We start from the raw sequence: 22,457 nt of genomic DNA on the forward strand, positions 1-22,457 counted from the left end.
ATATGGCAGGTTTGAGACAGAGGGTCTTGGACCTGAATTGTTAACTCTGCTTCTCCTGTCACTGCTGCTGCCTCACCTGCTGAGTGTTTCCAGCAAATCTGTTATTATCATGATACTTTGCTGCTCAATATTATGGTGATGTTCAGATTCTGAAAACAGGGATGAATGGAGCTCTATTCTTAGTCATGCATGGTCTATTTAGAGTGTTTTCTAATTGTTACCCTCCAAGTCAAATGTAATTTTTTTTCTCCTGTAGATTTGGGAAGCTATAAAATCTGGCAGAGCAATTGAGGATCCTTCATTATTGAGCACTTTTCTTCTGTTGACATATGCAGTGAGTATTTTTTTAAAACCTTATTATTTTTCAGAATCTCTAGTTCTATAAATGAGATAACCAGAAATAATTACTAGAATTTACTTTAAATCTGTTTACATTACAATATTTTGTCAATTTGATCAGATCCTATTGTTACCATTTTAAATATTGTATCTCAGCAGTTTTAATACTGCATTAATTTTTTTCAATATATTTGATAATTCCTTTATTTTCGGCAGTGTTGGTTGAAGCATAAACGTTTATGAAGAGCCTGCGTCTCGCCATCGTCAGCGACTCAAACTCCTTCATGCTGAACAGATTGTTTTCTTTTTCCTCTGTTGTAGTCTGGCAGTCGGTTTTGTGTATAGCACCAAGCCAATGAATTTTAAATGCCCTTTGTATGTTTTGAGGGCACACACAAGTTGCTGGAGGAACCTAGCAGGTCAGGCAGCATCCTTATGAAGAGTGTAAGCTTGAGACCATCCATCGGGGACATTTATCAGGAGTGCTGCATACGCAGGGTCCTTAGTATTATTAAGGATCCCACCCAATCATCCAGCATCCTCTTTGACTTTCTACCATCTGATAGGAGACTCCAATACTTAAAGACAAGAACGGTCAGGAGAGGAAACATTTTCTTCCCTCAAGCCATTAGGCCTCTGAACTCCCTGCCTCATTGCATTCAAAGTATCACTGGGTAATCTGCTCTGTACCTTACAATATTTAATTTATGAACTTTGGTTTGTTTGATTATGTGAAATCCATCTGTAGGTTTCATCCTTACTTTCAGAAGTTATTATGTGTTTTTTATATATACTACATTGCTTTACACCCTGGTTCGGAGAAACGTCGTTTCGTTTGACAGTATAATTGTATATCGTTAAATGACAATAAATGTGACTTGACTTGACTTGAACCATCAGCTCTTTATTGCTGTCTATAGCTGCTGACTTTCTCCAGCATTTTGTGTGTATTACTCTGGATCTCCAGCATCTGCAGAAACTCTTACACTTAAGTTTTGAGGGCACTTTTTATTGAAGAAGTCATTGTCCTGAAAATTGAGTTTCCACAGTGTTCCTTCACTTCTGAGTTCAGTCCGGGGAAAGTCATTTGGCTTCAGGAGGCTGAATGTTAAATGTCAAGCTCCATTTGCTGTAAGAATGTGGATTTTATGTCCATGGAATGGGGCTGCCAATGCTTCTCACGTATCACTGAAAGTAGTAGTCAGGGAGAGTCTGATGCGTGTATTGGTGAGTCTTCTTGGAGTTATTTTATGAATAGTTCCTTAAAACCTCTAGCCACCATGAGTGCTTTTGGTGTACACCCTATCAGGGATCACACCCATTTTGTAGACACTGTCTTTTGGTCAATGTCTCGGACCCTCAAACACTCCATTATTTCTCTGACTACTGATCTCATCCTGTAGTTACTAGGACATCTTCATCTTGATATTTCTCAGATGATCTGTACTTGGTTCAATATGAAGTCTGTCAACACGTGACATGTTGACAGCCATGGTTGGTTCTAGGTAATTCAAGTTGTCCCAACTTTTGTTTCTCACAGTGGCTTTACCTACTCATCAAAAAACAGCAGCTTTTCACGTGATACCAGTGCCTTGGTTTGCAAATCTCACAGTTTGTCCTGTTTCAAGACTGAAATTTCCATGTTGTCTTTGCACTTGCGATAATCTCTGTTCAAGCAAGTCAGTCGAGTCCCCAACTGCACTCTCTTAAACACTGTCTGTGTCACTGTTCAGCAATTATGTTGGCTTCTCCACTACACTGTCTTTAGCACTGTCTGTGCTACGTGACACTGTGTAAGAGATAAGTGCTTCTCATTTTTTGTGTCATTCTCCATGGAGTTCTGTTGGTCTTCAGTTTGTGCCTTACGTAGTCTGGAATGATTCACTCCCATGTATTTACCTTCAAGTCCCACCAATATCCTGACCAATGACAACTCCAGGAACTTTCCATTCTGTATACAGTCGGCCCTCCTTATCCGCGAGGGATTGGTTCCGGGACCCTTTGCGGATACGAAAATTCATGGATGCTCGAGTCCCTTATTCAACCTGTCTCAATGCGGTGGATCTTAGGACCCAGTGGAACCCCAGACCTTATTTAACCTGTCTCAGTGCGGTGGACATTAGGACCCAGCGGTAGAACTCTAAATCCGCAGTGTTTCTGTTCACAAAAATAATCACGATCACGTTGAAAATAAAGTGGAAATAATAAAGCAATCGGAAAGAGGTGAAACACCATCGATCATTGGAAAAGCGTTAGGCGTTGGTCGACGATCGGAACAATTTTAAAGGATAAAGTGAGAAAGGCTCTGCCCCGATGAAAGCTACAATTATTACTAAGCAATGCAGTGGTTTAATTATTGGGTTTGGGGTTTTGATCCTCCACATCAACCCGGCACGGTGGAGAGCGCACTCAGGAGCGGTCTGTCACTGGATCGAGCTTGGGAACATACTGAAACATATGTTCTGGAGTGTTTTATATACATAGAAAGGTAAAATATATACTGTATACTAAGATAAATGTTTGACCAACTGATGCTAAATAGTACCGGATTTACCTGTTTTGACTTATTTAATAAGAGAACTTCTGATTTTTTTCTATTCCAATCCACGATAACCCACGTACATCCTCCCGTATACTTTAAATCATCTCTCAATTACTTATAATACCTAATACAATGTAAATGCTATGTAAAGTAGTTGTTATACTGCATTGTTTAGGGAATAATGACAAGAAAACAAGCCTGTACATGTTCGAACAACAAGTGCTGGAAGAGCACTACCGGGTTTTCGCGATTCGCGCATGCGGAATCCGCGGATAAGGAGGGCCGACTGTAGTCTGCTCTTACACTTTGTCCTGTGTCTCATATTTCTCATCTGTAGGATGTACGTGTGCCCTCGGTCTTCAAATTCTTTCTGAGCACCCTGCTTCAATGAAAGCCTTCTTTGATGTACGCGGTGTTGAAGTATGTTTCCCAACCCACTTACTCCTTGTTGCGCCCTCTGGATCAGGGGGGAAGGTTTGGATTCTGGCTGAACATGAATTGGTATGGGCTATAGCCATGTACAATGTGCATGGTATTCTTCACCATAAGGGCCTAGTCCGGGGCTGTGTTACAATCACAACCATTGCTTTTCTATTCTTCAGCATTATTTCAGTAAGTGTTTGATTATGTTTGAATAAGTGCTCCAGAAGTCCGTTACTCCAAGGACTGTATGCTGCTGTTGTCTTTGTTTCAATGTTAAGTTCTCTGTCATGTCTCTGAATTCATCATTATTAAATTCACTATCATTAACACTGAATACTTTCCAAGGTGGGCCATGTAGGAATGGATGAAATTTTTTACTATCTCTGAGGGTCTCTTTGTGCTTACAATGCTACTGGCAACTGAAGCGTGTGAACTCACCAATGATGTGGAGCTACCACACTCCTTGCTTCAGTTCATGTAGGTCTACAACTACTGTCTTGTTGTATTCGGATGCTAGTGGAAGACCAACCACAGGCTTGGGTTTGGGCTTCCAAATTTTCAACATGTCTCACAGCTGTCAACTATCTGCTTCAGAATGGAAAAGCAATCTGAATTTTGTTTATTGAATTCCTGAGCTGTTTCTGAAGTCTTAAAACGTCTGAAACTGCTTATGAAGCTTGAGCAACACTTTGTGATCTTCATTTGGGGTCATGTTCTCTGTGACAGTTAGCACTTCATCCTCATGTTGAGTCTCAGTAATGTCTTTATATAGAATGTTCACACAGTAATGTCCAGAACTGGTGAGCTCAAGAGACACTGGCTGGTGAAAGATCATTGCTTGCTCATTCCCTGTATCCTACACTGCCTCCGCTTTTTTTAATGTAAGTTTTACTCAAGAATATCGGAATGTACCGTTTCAATGTAACATTTTGTCCGACCTATTTTTTGCTGGAATTTTCACTCTTTTGATAGATGTACAATCTTTCCAACTCCAAATTTGAATGCTTTGAAACTGTGTGTATCAGTGTTCACCAGTTTATCCATGTTTCCTTCTAGTTTAGTTCACTTGCATAGCTTTCAAGCCATTTTTCTCCAAACACCGTGCATGTGCATGCTGTATCAGTAACAGCAGGTCCTGGAGGTTCCATCAACAAAATCTCTGCATTGAATGTCACCACATTAGTAAGTGATTCTTTCGCAAACAGCGTCATATTGCACTCTTCTGCATCTTCAGATTTAATATTTTCTTCAGTTAGCCCAACCCTGTGCAGACAGTTTCTTGCTCAACAGTAAGTACTTTGACAAACCGCACATTTTGATCTCCTGCCGTACTTGTTTAATGGATTTGTGCCAGGTAACGTTACTCTTGTCTGGTCACTCTGGGATCTGCATTTGCTATACTCTTGTTTTTGCTCAGTGAAGTATGTCATTTCCTGACTCAAACAAATTCCAACTGTTGTCTTGCCAGACTTTTCTCCAAAAATCCTCTTCAGCGCCAGTTTTGTAGATGCAAATGTAAGTTCTGTACATGCAGTTAATGCCAGCTGACCATCCTTTGTGTCTAGACAGGCAGTATCCAGTAATTGAAAAGTTAAGACTGCATCAGGAAGTTCCATTTTGTATTTATGCATGTGACTGCACTTTTTTCCAAAATCAATAATATATTTCAGCCTTGTCGAAGTCTGAATATGCCTCATAAATCAGATCTTTTCTTTGTTCAGGAAAGCTAAGGCAAATGTATTTATATCGTTGTTCAAATCTTTGACCGAAATTCCAGACCTGGTCTCTCTCACTCTTCCTGAAAGCGACAGCACAACTGCAAGGGCCTGTTTGTTCTTTTTGAGGTCTGTAACACGAGTCCATATTCCAATTTCATTCCTCCAGCTTTTGTAAGACTTGCTCTCCTCAAAAGCTGGCGAGATCCTATAATTGGAAAACATCCTCTGCTACCACTGTTAAATGCTTAAGCAACAAAGACAAGTTCCTCTTTTGTTTAAACAACTTTACTTTCAGCAACTCTGATCAACCCATGAGGACCACCATCTTGACTCTACAACTTGTGTTCTCGATATTTATTGCTTATTTATTTATTATTATTATTATTATTATTATTTCGAGTTGGCGCATGGCCAAGAGGTTAAGGCGTTCATCTAGTGATCTGAAGGTCACTAGTTCGAGCCTTGGCTGAGGCTGTGGTATTGTGTCCTTGAGCAAGACACTTAACCACACATTGCTCTGCGACGACACTGGTGCCAAGCTGTATGGGTCCTAATGCCCTTCCCTTGGACACCATCGGTGGCGTGGAGAGGGGAGACTTGCAGCTTAGGCAACTGCCGGTCTTCCATTAAAAAAAAACCTTGCCCGGGCTTGCGCCCTGGAAACTTTTCAAGGTGCAAATCCATGGTCTATCGAGTCTAACGGAGGCCTACCTATTAATATATTTTCTTTTTGTGTTTGCACAATCAGTTGTCTTGCACATCGGTTGTTTGTCCATCTCTGTCGTGAATGGTTTTTCATTTATTCTATTGTTTCTTTCTATTTCCTGTGAATACCCACATGAAATTGAATCTCCTGGTAGTATATGGTTACATATATATACTTCGATTACAAATTTATTTGAACTTAACAATTTGTAAAAGATAAATGAAAATAAACCCTCAAACTTGCAGTATAAAACATGACTATTTCTTTCTATAGTGGAACTTAATGTATGCAAATATGCTTGCATGTGTGCGCATCCGTGCGCACACACACACACACTTTTGTAATACTTCATATCTGGTTATTTATATTACTTGCAAATGATATGTCTGGAACAATAGTTTTTGAAAATCCTAGGAAAAGAATCTTGTTACAGACTAGAATACCAGCTGCTGCATTTCTTCTTTGGTTCATTTTACTGAGCTGTCTGTTTTAAAGTTTTGAGCATCCAGTTGGTGACAGATATTAATAACAGTTGTCAAATTAATGTTTACAGCTAGCCTTAATTAAATGGAGAATGTTTTCTGAAGAATAACAATTTGTATGAAAAACTAGTACAGGTGCAATATTTCATAAGAAGTGGCACTTTTTCTAATTATCCATCAGTGCACATTTGACTTATTTGCTCTGTCGCCACCCAAGTTGCAATGTGGCGATAGGTTGTAAACTTGAAGCTGATTTCTTCACCAGCTGTCAACTATTTGGTTTAACACCAAAAGCTGCTGAAAGTCAGATTGAAAATACTTTCTGATGCAGTGCTACTGTTAGTTCATTCAGCTTTTTAAAATATATTTAAAGAACCACATTTAATTTATTTGACTTCATTACTCTGAACAAGCTCTAGAATTATGTGAAGTTGTAAGATTTGACAAAATATTGAAACCGATGGGTTTTGGAAACTTGGTGGGGTTCTGGGAGCGTGCGTTGAATGAAGACCATGTTGCATGGAGGACTTATGAGGCTGAGCCAGGAAAAAAGGTTAAGTTTTGATTCCTGGTCTCTCTTGCTACATGTTGGCTGAGGTTAAATTAGAACAGGGGTTCCTAACTTTTTTATGCTGTGGACACCTACCATTAACCGAGGGGACTATGGATCCCAGGTTGAGAACTCCTGAATTAGAAGACATGAAAGCAAAAATATTCCAGTGATTCTGCTGGAAGTGTACTTTCAAATGTATTTTTGGTGAAAACATGTTCCATTCTGTTTGCTGCAGCTCAATAGCTTGTCTCTTTCATTATGTTCTACAGAGCATTAGAAATTATTCATCTTGGTGACTGAAGAAATACATGGATATTCCAGGAAATACTGTGATGTTTTGTAATTTTTTAAAAAAAATTATGGAAGCTAATTCTGTTTGGTTCAAATTGTATTTTGCAGGATTTAAAGAAGTATCATTTCTACTACTGGTTTGCATTTCCCGCACTGTGCTTCACTGAAGCAATACCCATAATCCAGCCAGCAGTCAGCTTGGCAGACAAGTTCTCAACAAGTCAGGTATTAATGGATGGATGATTTCTTTCTGGACTTTGGTGATGTCCCCACGGATAAATGTCAGAGCACCCTCAGAACTTGTGCAGTTCCTTTTATTAACAGAACCTGGCCTTCCAGATGTGAATGAAACGAAAGGCACAGGTTGAATGGCAGAAGCTATTTCTCAGTTGTCTTAAGCTTGGTTCAGAAACTTTCAGTTTGGACTATTTACCTTCTTGCTGTCACTTCTCTGGTGATGAATGCATGACGCTGAGAGCTGGAGCTGGTATGTAACTGACCCTGTACCATCAATTTGAGCACAGTTTAGTATGGTGCATCAATGGTTCCTATGAATGAAAATAAACTGAGAGAAAAGATAATTAGTTTTGTCCATGAACTTGCATATTTTTAATAATTCAGTGTCTCTCTGCATCATCATGTATTAATTCGCTGTTTAAAAGGCCTGTAATCCTCTTTTATTTAGACCTAAAGTAGTTTGTGTCACATTTAACTGCAATGAACTCAATCTGCCTTTTCACCAAATCTATAATGTATGTATTTTAATTGTATGGTTAAGTAGCACAAACAGGAGAAAATCTGCAGATGCTGGAAATCCGAGCAACTCACACAAAATTTTGTTTGTGTTGCTTTAAATAGCATAGTCGTTTTTGTCTGTTACATTGGCATAGTTAGATTTTGAGATATGTTTACCAGCTGGTAAATATGTCATTAGGTCACCAAAGCTGGGCTTATGGACACATCTTGCCAATTTGAGTACCTTTTCCCTTTCATTATCTCCAGAATCTTGCCTCCAGCTATTCAGATGTGATATCATATTCCAGGAATTAGGAAATTACCTTGAGCAGGACATATACAGAAAAGAAGGCTTGCAGAAGGAAGTTGGATTTAGAGTAGTAGGAATACTAATTATAACAAACAGCAGTATTGAAATTGGTAACTAGCAGAGATAGTGACTCATATGTTGACTGTCAAATATGTGTTTCTGGCTTTTTTTTATGAGAGTAATATCAAACTGATAATGTAATATTTTACCTGAACAAGCATTAATAATAAAACTTGCAATTGATAACCTTGGAACTATAACTATGCAATCAAAGCTATTTTTAAACAGACCAAGTCTCTCTAAATTTCAAATATTTATGTCAGTTTTAGTTTCTGCATTTGAACTATCTGCCTAATGACCTTCAATTCAAAGCTCTTTCCTTTGTTTTAGTGAGAATCTTGATTTCCATTCCCTTTTATCCATTTGTCTGCTGCTGAAATTAATAGTCTCATCTGTGCAGTAAGCATTTCATCCAGCCAGCAATTGCCTGCAGAATTTTTATGGGCCATTGAGCCAAAACTTGTTCCAATCTGAATTGCACATTCTGAATGCCATGCATGAATAGAAAAAGTACCAGCGAGGTTCTTTAATTAATCAAGTTAGAAGAAATCCTTATTGCCTCATGAAGTATAAAGAAGCAGCTGCAATTAGGCCTCTATTTTCTGTCCAGCACAGAAGACTGGGCTAAGGATATGTCTGTGCCTTTGTCATTAATCCAAGATGTAGGATAAACTTTCACAATTATTCATAAAATCTCTAGGATTCTCTCTCTCTCTCTCTCTCTCCCCCCCCCCCCACTCTCTATCTCTCTCCCCCCACTCTCTATCTCTCTCCCCCCTCTCTCTCTCTCTCTCCCCCCCTCACTCTCTCTCTCTCTCTCCCCCCCCCTCACTCTCACACTCACCTCTCTCACTCTCTCACTCACTCTCACGTTCTCCCCACATACTCGGCCTCCCTTTCCCAGTCATCATCACTTCTCCAAGTCCTTTTCCCTTTCTCCAGCCCTGGCAAGCTGGGGCCTGGTGCTTTCTCAAGTTTAGCTCCATTTGCACCTACCTGATGCTGAACCAGTACCGACATCATTCTGGTCTGGCTCATCTTCACACTGGATGCCCTCACGTCTGACTGAGCAGAGTGTCTGTTTTATTTCCACCATTTCGAAGTTTACATTTTGAAGTGAGTTTTTGTTACCGTGCCAGAGTAACAATTATAGAACAGTATTACAGTTTTAAAATTTTCTTTTGAAACCTACATAATTGTACAGGTTCTGTCAGGACAAAAGTTTTTGCAAAACTGCCTGTGTTATTTGCTGATTTATTTTTATCACTTGATCAGATCCAGACTCTCCAAGAAGCTTATGATGAACTTTGCCAAAAGGAGGAAACTACAGCGATTCCTTATTTTCTGGCCAAATACACAGAAGATTCTGTTTCATTGACTTCTTTGAGAAATTGGAATGAATTTTTCAAAGGTCAGACCAAGGTACAAATTTACATCAAAGGATTAGGTGTGTAATAATTTAAAAAGTGGTTTGGTGAGTTAGTGAAGGTAGTTGAATTATCTTAGCAGAGCAACTTTTGACTGTCTATCATAGCTTGTCAGTCCAGTGCTAGTCTGCTCATACTGGTGATTATCCAGAGTAATTTTACAAATGATATTCAATTATATATTGCTGCTGTTGTTGTGCATCAGCATTTTTGTGTATTGATCTGTCCAAGCTCTGTATGTTAAGTTGTAGGAATCAGGGCACGTAATTTTTCAGAGTAGTTCCATTTGCAGTTGTGCAGGGATAAACCCCGGTTCTATTAGTTTGTTCTTACCAAATTCTAAGTCGGTGCTCCATTCTTCAAAAGTCCTGAGACTACCGCCAACCTTGGGTAATAAATGGGCTCCGTTTTTATAGACATCTGTAAGTTGATTTGTCTGTAAAATTAAAAATGCACAAAATCACTCACTTATGGTTGATTAGACAATCAAGATTTGAATAGCTCAGACTCAGCAGAAAGGAGCTGACTGGGCAATCAAGGTCAGGTGACCAAGCAGTTTGAAAAGCTCAAACAAATAAATAGAGGGGTAGCTCAAGCAGAGTGGCCTGTGGAAAGCGGGCAGTGAGGGAGTGGTCCAGTGAAGGAGTGGAGATTTGAGGCTTTGACTTGAGAGAATCTGGCAGTTTTGGCAGTTGGACTGTGCAATCAAGTCAATCAAGGTTTGAATAGCTCAGCAGAAAGCCGTTGATTAGACAAAGATTTGAATAGCTCAGACTGAACAGAAAGCAGCTGATTGGGCAATCAAGGTCAAGTGACCAAGTAGTTTGAAAAGCTCAAGCAAACAAATAGAGGGATAACTCAAGCGGAGTGGCCTGTGTAAAGTGCCCAGTGAGTGAGTGGGCCAGTGAAGGAGTGGAGATTTGAGGCTTTGACTTGAGAGGCTTCGACAAGAAAAGGCGGAGGACAAGCTTGTTCCCAGTTAGCCTTTACAATGCCTGCTGAGACGGTGATGTGCCTCTCCTGTGAGATGTGGCAGTCTTGGGGGAACTCCCCTCTCCCACAGAGTCACATCTGCCAGAAGTGCTTGCGGCTGGGCGATCTGGAAGACCATGACCAAGAATCTGGAGCAGCAACTGGATGACCTTCAACTCATAAGGGAGAATGAGGCAGTCATCAGATGAGAGCTACAGGGAGGTAGTCACACCTAGGCTGCCGGAAGCAGGTTGTTGGGTGACAGTCCGAGGGGGGAAAGCGAAGGAGAGTAGATAGGTAGTGCAGAGCACCCCTGTAGCCATTCCCCTGAATAATAAGTTTACCATCCTGGATACTGTTGGTGAGGACGACCAACCAGGTGTGAGCCACGGTGGCAGGGCCTCTGGCACTGAGTCTGACCCTGTGGTGCAGAAGGATGGGACATGAAGAGGAGAGCTGTCGTCATTGGAGACTCTATAGTCAGGGGAGCAGACAGGAGATTTTGTGGACGTGAGAAGGAAACCCGCATGGTTTGTTGCCTCCCAGGTGCAGGGGGAATGTCTCTGACCAGGTGCATGACATCCTGGTACGAGAGGGAAAGCAATCAGAAGTCGTGATTCATGTTGGGACCAACGACATAGGCAGGAAGAGGGATGAGGTCCTGAAGTGTGAGATTCGGGAACTAGGCAGAAGGCTGAAGAACAGGACCTCAAGGGTGGTGTTCTCAGGATTGCTGCCAGTGCTACGTGATAGTGATGGTAAGAATTGGAGGAGATGGCAGTTGAATGCGTGGCTGAGGAGTTGGTGCAGGGGGCAGGGTTTTAGATTTTTGGACCATTGGGATCTCTTCTGGGGAAGGTGGGACCTGTACAGATTGGATGGGTTGCGCCTGAACTCGAGGGGGAGCAATATCCTTGCCGGTAGGTTTGCTAGCATGGTTCGGGAGGGTTTAAACTAATTTCCAAGGGGGATAGGACCTGGAGCGATAGAGCAGTGAAAGAGGTGCATGGAGTAAAGCCAGATCAAAGATATAGAGAGGCTTTGAGGAAAGAGCAGCAGAATAAAGGGTGTAAAGATAGTAAAGTAGAAGGGCTAAAGTGTGTGTATTTCAAGAAGCATCAGGAACAAAGGTGATGAACTGAGAGCTTGGATACGTACATGGAATTATGATGTAGTGGCCATTACAGAGAGTTGGCTGCACCAGGGCAGGAGTGAATTCTCAATATTCCTGGATTTCAGTGCTTTAAAAAGGATAGGGGGGGGGAGGGGAGGAGGGGCTGCATTACTGGTCAGGGATACTTTTACAGCTGCAGAAAGGGTGGGTAATGTAGCAGGATCCTCTTTTGAGTCAGTATGGGTGGAAGTCAGGAACAGGAAGGGAGCAGTTACTCTACTGGGGGTATTCTATAGGCCCCCTGGTAGCAGCAGAGATACCGAGGAGCAGATTGGGAGGCAGATTTTGGAAAGGTGCAAAAATAACAGGGTTGTTATCATGGGTAACTTTAATTTCCCTAATATTGATTGGCACTTGATTAGTTCCAAGGGTTTAGATGGGGCAGAGTTTGTTAAGAGTGTCCAGGATGGATTCCTGTCACAGTATATTGACAGGCCGACTAGGGGGAATGCCATACTAGATCTAGTATTAGGTAACGAACAGGGTCAGGTCACAGATCTGTCAGTGGGTGAGCATCTGGGGGACAGTGATCACTGCTCCCTGGCTTTTAGCATTATCATGGAAAAGGATAGAATCAGAGAGGACAGGAGAACTTTTAATTGGGGAAGGGCAAATTATGAGGCTATAAGGCTAGAACTTGCGGGTTGAATTGGGTTGATGTTTTTGCAGGGAAATGTACTATGGACATGTGGTCGATGTTTAAGGATCTCTTGCAGGATGTTAGGGATAAATTTGTCCCGGTGAGGAAGATAAAGAGTGGTAGGGTGAAGGAACCATGGGTGACAAGAGAAGTGGAAAATCTAGTCAGGTGGAAGAAGGCAACATACATGAGGTTTAAGAAGCAAGGATCAGATGGGTCTATTGAGGAATATAGGGTAGCAAGAAAGGAGCTTAAAAAGGGGCTGAGAAGAGCAAGAAGGGGGCATGAGAAGGCCTTGGTGAGTAGGGTAAAGGAAAACCCCACGATATTCTTCAATTATGTGAAGAACAAAAGGATGACAGGAGTGAAGGTAGGACCGATTAGAGATAAAAGTGGGAAGAAGTGCCTGGAGGCTGTGGAAGTGAGCAAGGTCCTCAATGAATACTTCTCTTCGGTATTCACCACTGAGAGGGAACTTGATGACGGTGAGGACAATATGAGTGACGTTGATGTTCTGGAGCATGTTGATATTAAGGGAGAGGAGGTGTTGGAGTTGTTAAAATACATTAGGATGGATAAGTCCCCGGGGCCTGACAGAATATTCCCCAGGCTGCTCCATGAGGCAAAGGAAGAGATTGCTGAACCTCTGGCTAGGATCTTTATGTCCTCGTTGTCCACGGGAATGGTACCAGAGAATTGGAGGGAGGTGAAAGTTGTCCCCTTGTTCAAAAAAGGAAGTAGGGATAGTCCAGGTAATTATAGACCAGTGAGCCTTACGTCTGTGGTGGGAAAGCTGTTGGAAAAGATTCTTAGAGATAGGATCTGTGGGCATTTAGAGAATCATGGTCTGATCAGGGACAGTCAGCATGGCTTTGTGAAGGGCAGATCATGCCTAACAAGCCTGATAGAGTTCTTTGAGGAGGTGACCAGGCATATAGATGAGGGTAGTGCAGTGGATGTGACCTACATGGATTTTAGTAAGGCATTTGACAAGGTTCCACACAGTAGACTTACTCAGAAAGTCAGAAGGTATGGGATCCAGGGAAGTTTGGCCAGGTGGATTCAGAATTGGCTTGACTGCAGAAGGCAGAGGGTCGTGGTGGAGGGAGTACATTCAGATTGGAGGGTTGTGACTAGTGGTGTCCCACAAGGATCTGTTCTGGGACCTCTACTTTTTGTGATTTTTATTAACGACCTGGATGTGGGGGTAGAAGGGTGGGTTGGCAAGTTTGCAGACGACACAAAGGTTGGTGGTGTTGTAGATAGTGTAGAGGATTGTCGAAGATTGCAGAGAGACATTGATAGGATGCAGAAGTGGGCTGAGAAGTGGCAGATGGAGTTCAACCTGGAGAAGTGTGAGGTGGTACACTTTGGAAGGACAAGCTCCAAGGCAGAGTACAAAATAAATGGCAGGATACTTGGTAGTGTGGAGGAGCAGAGGGATCTGAGGGTACATGTCCACAGATCCCTGAAAGTTGCCTCACAGGTAGATAGGGTAGTTAAGAGAGCTTATGGGGTGTTAGCTTTCATAAGTCGAGGGATAGAGTTTAAGAGTCGCGATGTAATGATGCAGCTCTATAAAACTCTGGTTAGGCTACACTTGGAGTACTGTGTACAGTTCTGGTCGCCTCAGTATAGGAAGGATGTGGAAGCACTGGAAAGGGTACAGAGGAGATTTACCAGGATGCTGCCTGGTTTAGAGAGTATGGATTATGATCAGAGATTAAGGGAGCTAGGGCTTTACTCTTTGGAGAGTAGGAGAATGAGAGGAGATATGATAGAGGTGTACAAGATATTAAGAGGAATAGACAGAGTGGACAGCCAGCACCTCTTCCCCAGGGCACCACTGCTCAGTACAAGAGGACATGGATTTAAGGTAAGGGGAGGGAAGTTCAAGGGGGATATTAGAGGAAGGTTTTTTACTCTGAGAGTGGTTGGCGCATGGAATGCACTGCCTGAGTCAGTGGTGGAGGCAGATACACTAGTGAAGTTTAAGAGACTACTAGACAGGTATATGGAGGAATTTAAGGTGGGGGGTTATATGGGCGGAAGGGTTTAAGGGTCAGCACAACATTATGGGCCAAAGGGCCTGTAATGTGCTATACTAGTCTATGGTACCCATACTATGGTAAAATAGTAATGAATGGCATCTGGTATCAAAAGCACTTAAGACTTATAAGAGTAGCAAGCACTGAAAGTGAAGGGAGAAGAGAGAGAAAATATTTGTTAAGCCATTCAGAAAAGTGAGTGTATCATTGAATTTAATAATACTACGGGAGCCTGTTTGTATAGAGGGATCTGTATGAGGCAGTTTTAACTTAGGGGTGGCCTGCACTCTCATATTGCTTCCCCAAGAAGCAGAATTGTTATAGGTGAGAAAATATAAAAAATTCTCATATTCATCACTTGTATCATTTTATCAAAAATGTTAAGAGTTATCTGATGTATCAAGACAGAGATTGAGTCCAGGGAATAAATTATCATCAAAGTTAGGGCCATTTGTCTTCAACTGAGCTCTTGCCAAGAGTACGTAACTTGTTATGATAAGGTAGTGTTGTAGAATTTTACTGTGGTGGACTATTTTACATTGTTAATTTTGACGTCTCCATTTTGCAACTAATGTCACCAATTTGTAGGTCACAGTCGGTGTCTATGATCCATGCACCTTAACTCAGTATCCAGGATGGCCTCTGAGAAACCTTCTGATCCTCATAGCCTATAACTGGTAAATACTTTACTGCTTATATTCTGTATAAATACACTGAAAATAAACCATTTTCAAGAAATATATTGTTACATTTGAAAGCATTATTAAAAAAAAGGGAAAGAGAATGAGAAAATGAACATCATAATATAATTGAGGTCACTTCAATGATCACATTGTTGTTATAGCATACTTGGGTTTGATTGTTTGATGTTTCTAGTAACTTACACCTCCTGTGAATGAATTCAATCAGTGGTTCCCAACCTTTTTTTATACCATTAACCAAGGTATCTGTGGAGCCCAGTTTGGGAAGCCCTGAATTAAATAAAGGTCTATTCTTTACAATGTATTGCATTGGTTGTTTCTTTCTTAAGATAGTGAATTGCTGTATGTAATTGTGTCTGTTTCTTTCTGTTTGGAAACAGTTCGATGATTTAATTGCTTTTCCCTGTGATGATAGGGGTAGCTTTCTGGACTCACTTGAGGTTCTCTGCTTTAGAGATCGAACAATGCAAGGGGTCCGAGACATCCGGCACAGCATTGTCTTTGAAATAAAGCTACCTCAACTCGCACCTGTCACAGGTAACTGTTGATCAGTAATGCCGAGGAACCTCAAGAAGGTTTTTCATGGTACTGTATGGAAAGTAATTTCTGCTTATTGTTATGCAATCGAGTCGTAGAGAAGTACAGCACAGAAACAGGCCCTTTAGCCCATCTAAAGCATGCCTACTCCCATCGACTTGCACAGGGACCGTAGCTCTACTATCCACATACCTATCCAAAGTTTGCTTAAACCTTGAAATTGAGTTTGCATGCACCACTTGTGTTGGCATCTCCACACTCTAATAACCCTCTGAGTGCAGAAGTTTCTCCTCATGTTCCCCTTAAAATTTTCACCTTTCCCCCTTAACCCATGACCTCCGGTTGTAGTCCCACCAAACTTCAGTGGGGAAAAAACCTGCCTGCATTTACCCTACCTATACCCCGTGAAGTCTGTTGAGTTCTCAGTACTTTTAGTTGGAGCTTTATACCCATATTAGCTGCAGAAAAAGATTTGGTAAGAAATTGCGTAGTGTATGTATTGCTGCATCAATCGGTCTCCATGTATTGGGAAAATACTCTGCAGATCACAAAGTGTGTAATCATTATTCTTCGATGTTCTGCCTATATTTGCTGCACTAAGCCCTGATATTGCTCAGTTCGCATGTAATGGTGCAACAAGTGTCAGAAGATCACCATCAATGTTTATTTTTCTTAATTTTTTTTGCCACAAGTCGCTGAGGCAAAAACAAACCGTCGCAGTGCCCGTAGTCTACCTCAGCATGAAACCTCCACTCAGGAATAACCCCCACCCCCCCCAAAAAACTCCGTTACCTATTTTTACCCCGTCCTAATGCAATTACATTTCCCTGACATATTATTCTCCCAGTCCATAGCGAACCATTGTCCCAACCTATTTACGTACCGATTAACGCTGAATCTGCTGACCCCCTTTCCCCAGCTCCAGATCATTCTTGTCCACCAACTCCAACATAGTAGATTTCAATTTTGTGCTTGATTGGGAAAATTTGGAAAGAAAGGCACAAGTTCCAATCAGTAGCACTGAATAATACAGGCTTGTGCACATCTGAACTCACCAGGAGTGAACCCAAGAGCGTAGCATTTACTGCATTTCAAAACATGGCATTATGGGTGAACCTCAGTCCTAACTTCTGGCAATGAATTTACAGGATGTCCGAAGTGTGTTGGTTGGGAGAAAAATCCGAAAGGAAGTCTGGGTCCAAGGATGGTCAATCTCAGTGAATGTATGGATCCTAAGAGGTAAGTTGTCACCTTTCCATCCAGTCCAATTCCTGGTTTTCACTTAGTTACCCTGATATGTAAAGGATTGCTCTCTATTTGTAATGCAAACTCAATTAAAAGCTGCTCACCTTCCATCTAGGCACGCTCCATACTGAATTCAATCATCTCAAGTAACAAACCTTTCCTGTTTGCATCAGAACTGGATTGATCGTGCAGGGAGATTTATTTTAGTTAATATTTATTACAGTTACAAAGTACTTGTAGGAGCCATGCATCTGTTCTCTATCTGCATTGTAGTCTGTGGGGGTGGGGGGGGGGGTAGTCTGTTGAGTGTTGTGGCGTTTATTAAGGTAACTAGTCACGTGAGTGGGTGGTGTGGTAAAAGTGAACGGAATATGTTATGTCTTGGTGCTTGGTTCTTTGCAGTTTGTAGTTGCTGGGGGCCGGCAGAGGTCGTATCTTTTGCTGACCGCTCAATTATGCTTAGTTTGCACTTGGGTATGCTTTAAGTTTCGTTGCTTCAAGATTGTATGTTTGCTAATTGCTAATAAAGGATCGAAATACATATCGGAGCAGTAATTATTGGAGTGAGGGCGCGTTGTGCAAGCAGAAGAAATCCTTAGAGTCATTGGCAGCAGCAACTCTTTTAGTTTGCTTTGGTCACTACGGTACTCAACAAGACACATTATCCTAGTTTTTCTCTCTTAAAGGTACTAATAGGTTATTGGATTTTTCTAGCATTTGCTTTCACTTCAGAATCCAATAACTGCTTATTCTGCATCTCATTCCAATTTTATTTGTGTTTACTCTTGCTTTTCTCTCTCCCCCCCCCATTATCTGCATCTCCAGATAGATGGAATATGAGAGTGATGAATACTTGTTTGAGATCGCTGTCCCATACCATTTCCTCAAGTTCTCTCCTCTGTCAGTCTGTGCATCTCCAGCACTTTTGTTCCTCTTTCAGATTTCCAACCTTTGTAGCTTTTTTGGAAGGTTAATTAAGCAGGACAGCATTAAGTAAGCTCTATGTTGCAATGTTTCAAGGATTTCAGCAGATATATAACTGTTTTTCTCTTGCTGCAGGCTGGCTGAGTCGTCTGTTGATCTCAATCTTAAATTGATGCGTTGGCGCCTGGTCCCATCTCTTGACTTGGAGAGTGTTGTGAATACACGGTGCTTACTACTGGGAGCTGGGACGCTGGGCTGCAACGTGGCACGGACGCTCATGGTAAGGAATGTTTTATAACTGGTTGTGACAGAATCATAAAAGTGAACAGTGAAGAAATTGGCCCTTTCAGCTCAATTTGTCCATGTTAATCCCAATGCCTATCAATGTTAGGTCCTTTTGCACACATTAGATCTGTTTCCCTTTAAACCTTTCTTATCCAAGTACCTGCCAATGCCTTTTAAATATCATAACAACACCTGCCTCCACTACCTTCTGTAATTTTTGTCTTTGAAAGATTTATTTTGTCAACTATACATTACAATTATAAGTTGAAATTAGGCTAGCTGGTAAGAATAAGTAGCGCAAAAAAGCAAGAAAGCAAAATTAGTGAGGTAGTGTTCACAGGTGTAATGTCCATTCAAAAATGTGATGGCAGAGGGGAAGAAGCTATTCCAGAATCATCGACTCCTGATACTTATTTAATGAGGCATACCATGGAATAGGACTTTCCGGCCCTTTGAGCTGTACCGCCCAAAGATCCCTCCCCCACCACCACCCTGCGATTTAACCCCAGCCTCATCACAGGACAACTTACAGTGATCAGGTACTCTACTCTTTGGGCTGTGGGAGGAAACCCACACAGTCTCGAGGAGAACATACAAACTGTTTACAGACAGCAGCGGCAATTGAACCCAGGTTGCTGGTACTGTAAAGCATTATGCTAACCACAATGCTACTGTGCTGCCCCAGTCTGCTAAAATGGGGTCTTCCTTTTTTGATGACTTCTTTTCAAATAATCAAATAACTTGGCTCAAGCAGGTAGTTGAATCTGGATCATTATAAATACTTCAAGCGAATGTGGGAAAATGTTTGATCGATGGAGGAATAGAGGGATATGAAGAGATGGCACAAAAGAGGGGCTGAGCCCAGCATAGACAAGCCAGGATGATATTGAATGTTGAGGCTGAAGGCCTGATGCCCTATTCTCACTCCTGGTTTTCCTTTGCTCTTGTGTGAGAACACACATGAACAAACATTATTGTGCAATATATATGAGTTAATAAGTTCTGTGTACTTGTTCAGTAAGGTTAGACTACAGTTGGATAACATTTGTCACTGACTAAGTAGTTAAAAAAGACTGGTAATATTGGAATTCATGAACTGGAAATTAGTTAAAGTGCCTGGTTTTGCATTTATCTGGCATGAACTGTGATACTCTGTTTCTGTAGCAATAAATTTTGACTTTATGCTTATGGCTTATAAACATAGCACTAATACTATCTTAAATGTACATCTTAAATATAGCTTCTACTATTCAGTTTGAATTATTAGTTTTTACCGGCTTGTGAGTCATGCACCAATTTTTAACTAATTATTGCCCATTACGCTGCTGGCATTTAGGGCAGCAGTGAAGGTCCTCCATCTCTGGCGGTGTTCACGGCTTCCTTCGTCATGTCAGCAGCTTCCTCTCAGTTTTCACCATTGTCAGTCATGCAAGTCCTTGGCGGAGTCTCAGGAATACCGTTGTACTCAGATATAGAAGGATTCTTCATTGCTGTTTCAGTAATGATTTATTTTGGTCAGCCAGGGTTGTTGGCCCTGAGCTGAACCCCTGAACCTGGAGGATGGGTGGACCACCCTTAGTCTGTTCTCAGCCTGTTGACCTGTTTAGCATGGGTGACTCTACCAAGAGCCAAAGCATAAGGCCCTGACTCCAACCAGCATAATTCTCCTGGTTATTGAGCACAAAAGCCTCCAAACTCTATGACAAGGTTGTGGTCCTCTTGGAGGATTATACATCAAAGACCTCCTTAATCATCAAAATCTTCACAAAATTATTTTAAAAATAGGTGCTTAAGTCCATAAGACGATAAGATACATGTAGTAGTAAAAGCAAACCATTCAGCCAATTGGGTCTGTTCTGCCACTTGATCATGGCATATTTATTTTTCTCTCTCAGTTCCATCGTCTTGCCTTCTCCCTTTTGCGTTTGACATCTTTTCTAATCAAAAACCTTTCAACCTCCACTTTAATGTGGTTAAGAATTCCTCTGGCTAAAGGAAATCCTCCTCATCTCAGTTCTGCAGAGCCGTCCTTTAATTCTGAGTCTCTTCCCTCTGTTCCTAGACTCTCCCACAACTAGAAACAGCATCTATACCCAGGCCTTTCAATGTTCGATTGGATTCAGTGAGATTCTTTCTCTCAGCCTTTTCAACTCCAGAATATACAGAGTGAGGGACATCAAATGCCCTTCATGCATTAACCCTTTCATCTTTTGATCATCCCTGTAAACTTCCTCTGGACCCTCTCCTATACCAGTGCATCCTTCCTTGGATACAGAGCCCAACACTATTCACAATATTCCAAATGTAGTCTTTTAAACCCTTAGCAATACATCCTTGTTTTAAGTGGATACTAAGCTCTAAGTGAATGCTAAGATTGCATTTGCCTTCTTTACGACCCACTCCTCACCTTTAGGGAATACTGCACTAGGTGTTCCAAGTCCCATTGCATCTCTGATTTCTGAATTCTCTCTACCAATGGCAGTTGACTTCCCTACTTTGTATTCCATCTGCCCATTCTTCTTACTCGTGCAGTTTCTTAACTCTACCCTCAAGAATTCTACAACTTCTGATGCTCTGTCATTTCTTGCTAAGGATTTGATTTTATTTTTTACCATCATTACCCCTTCTACCCACCTACCTTTCCAATAGGATGTGTATCTTTGGAAGTTTAGCTCTCAGCTCTGATCTTGCTTCAGCCAAGACTGTTTCCCACATTATCAAATCTGCTAATTTCTAACACCTCTACCTTGTTTTATACACTCCATATATTCATATATAATACCTTCAGTCCTGTATTCACCACCCCTCTTCTCAAAGGCTCTCTGAAGCTAAATTCTTAGGTTTTTCTAAACTTTCTATCTTTTTTTTTATTCGGGGCATGTCAGTGATGCGTGCATTCTCCTCCCCTTTTAGTTGATCTATACTTTTACAATCTATTAAACCCACTCACCTACTATTTAGTTTAAAGCACTACTATTTAGTTATAAGCAGTTACTCCCATTTCTAAACACTTTCCCTGCTATCTTACCAGTTCCTAAAAACTTTCCCTTGTAAGATGCGTTCAGTTCCTTTTTGCAAGTGACTACTAAATTTGTTTTACACATAGTACTTCACTGTGTTTTAAAAAAATCTTCCACTTCATTGCATTGAGCTTACTTATTTGTAAAAATTGAAAGTGTTACCGAATTACAGAACAGAATGAGGCTGAAATTATATAAAACAAATTTTCAAATGCTGGGAATCAGTAACAAAAGCAGGAACTATTGGGGAAACTCAACAGGTCAGGCAGCATTTTTAGAAAGACAAACTGCTTTTAATGATGAATTTTCAACTCAAAATGCTAGTTCTGTTTGTCTTTACACTGATGCAGCCTAATCTGTTGAGGACTTCCAGCAATTCAACTTTAAATTATAGAGTAAGCCTTTGTGATCAAATTGGTGCAAACTAATTAGTTTGCACCAATTTGATCACCAAACAAGCCTCTCCTTCATAGAAAATCATATTTAAACACTGCTGCAGTGACTTTGCTCTCTTGAAAATGACACCCTGCACAAGGGAACAAAGGCTGTGGGTCTGAAATATGTAATGATTATCTTAAATTGCTCATGAAATAACCTGTCCTTGAATCTTTTTTTAGAGCTGGGGAGTAAGGCAGATTACCTTTGTGGACAATGCAAAGGTGTCCTACTCCAACCCAGTGCGCCAGTCCTTGTATGAGTTTGAAGATTGTCTTGAAGGTGGGAAACCCAAAGCTCTCGCTGCAGTGGAAAAACTGCAAAAGATCTTTCCAGGCGTGGTGAGCATGGCTTTCACATTGTTTTTCAGATTTATGATTCAGAATTATGACTCATTGTTGCTTTCAGGAATATCATTTGCTGCTATGTCATTTGCAAGGTAGCATTCAGTATTAGGATGTTATACATCCACCTGTCATTGGTTCTAACATGATGGAAGTGTGCTTGGTAGCTCTAAAGGTAAAGATATTATAGGAAAGAATACTTGAGATGGTGGATCCAAAAAATGAGAGATTTTATTGCTGTTTGGTAATTCTTTTGACAATTTTTATTTGCTTAGAAAGAAGGTTATTATTGGAGTGTTAATGAGACCTGTTGTATCTTACACCATTGTCATGAGGCTATTTAATGCCTATAGCTTCTTTATGAATCCATTAATTGTAAGAATTTTATGTCAGTGTTTCAACGTAAGTAGTTGCTGTGAAGCTGAAAAATTGAGAATTTCATTCTCCCTGGTACCTAATAATAGACATTTAAAAATAAATTAATCATAACAATATAACTACTCCCAAATGTTGTGCAAATAATAAAACTTGTTAAAGAATGATTTT

The 22,457-nt window shown here is 41.0% G+C and overlaps 1 protein-coding gene across 2 annotated transcripts in view; it reads left to right on the forward strand.

The window, feature by feature from the left end:
* The window catches only part of atg7 (ATG7 autophagy related 7 homolog (S. cerevisiae)), a 184,153-nt gene that overhangs the window by 16,216 nt on the left and 145,480 nt on the right, over positions 1 to 22,457 (forward strand). For both annotated transcript variants that reach the window (XM_059944062.1, XM_059944063.1), the window contains exons 4-11: positions 257 to 334; positions 7,163 to 7,279; positions 9,435 to 9,581; positions 15,009 to 15,097; positions 15,537 to 15,658; positions 16,807 to 16,897; positions 17,963 to 18,107; positions 21,750 to 21,908. In XM_059944062.1, coding sequence (XP_059800045.1) covers positions 257 to 334; positions 7,163 to 7,279; positions 9,435 to 9,581; positions 15,009 to 15,097; positions 15,537 to 15,658; positions 16,807 to 16,897; positions 17,963 to 18,107; positions 21,750 to 21,908 — 948 coding nt within the window. The remainder of the gene's footprint in view (positions 1 to 256; positions 335 to 7,162; positions 7,280 to 9,434; positions 9,582 to 15,008; positions 15,098 to 15,536; positions 15,659 to 16,806; positions 16,898 to 17,962; positions 18,108 to 21,749; positions 21,909 to 22,457) is intronic.

This window comes from Hypanus sabinus, chromosome 19 (assembly GCF_030144855.1).
Source record: "Hypanus sabinus isolate sHypSab1 chromosome 19, sHypSab1.hap1, whole genome shotgun sequence".
Taxonomy (NCBI): domain Eukaryota; kingdom Metazoa; phylum Chordata; class Chondrichthyes; order Myliobatiformes; family Dasyatidae; genus Hypanus; species Hypanus sabinus.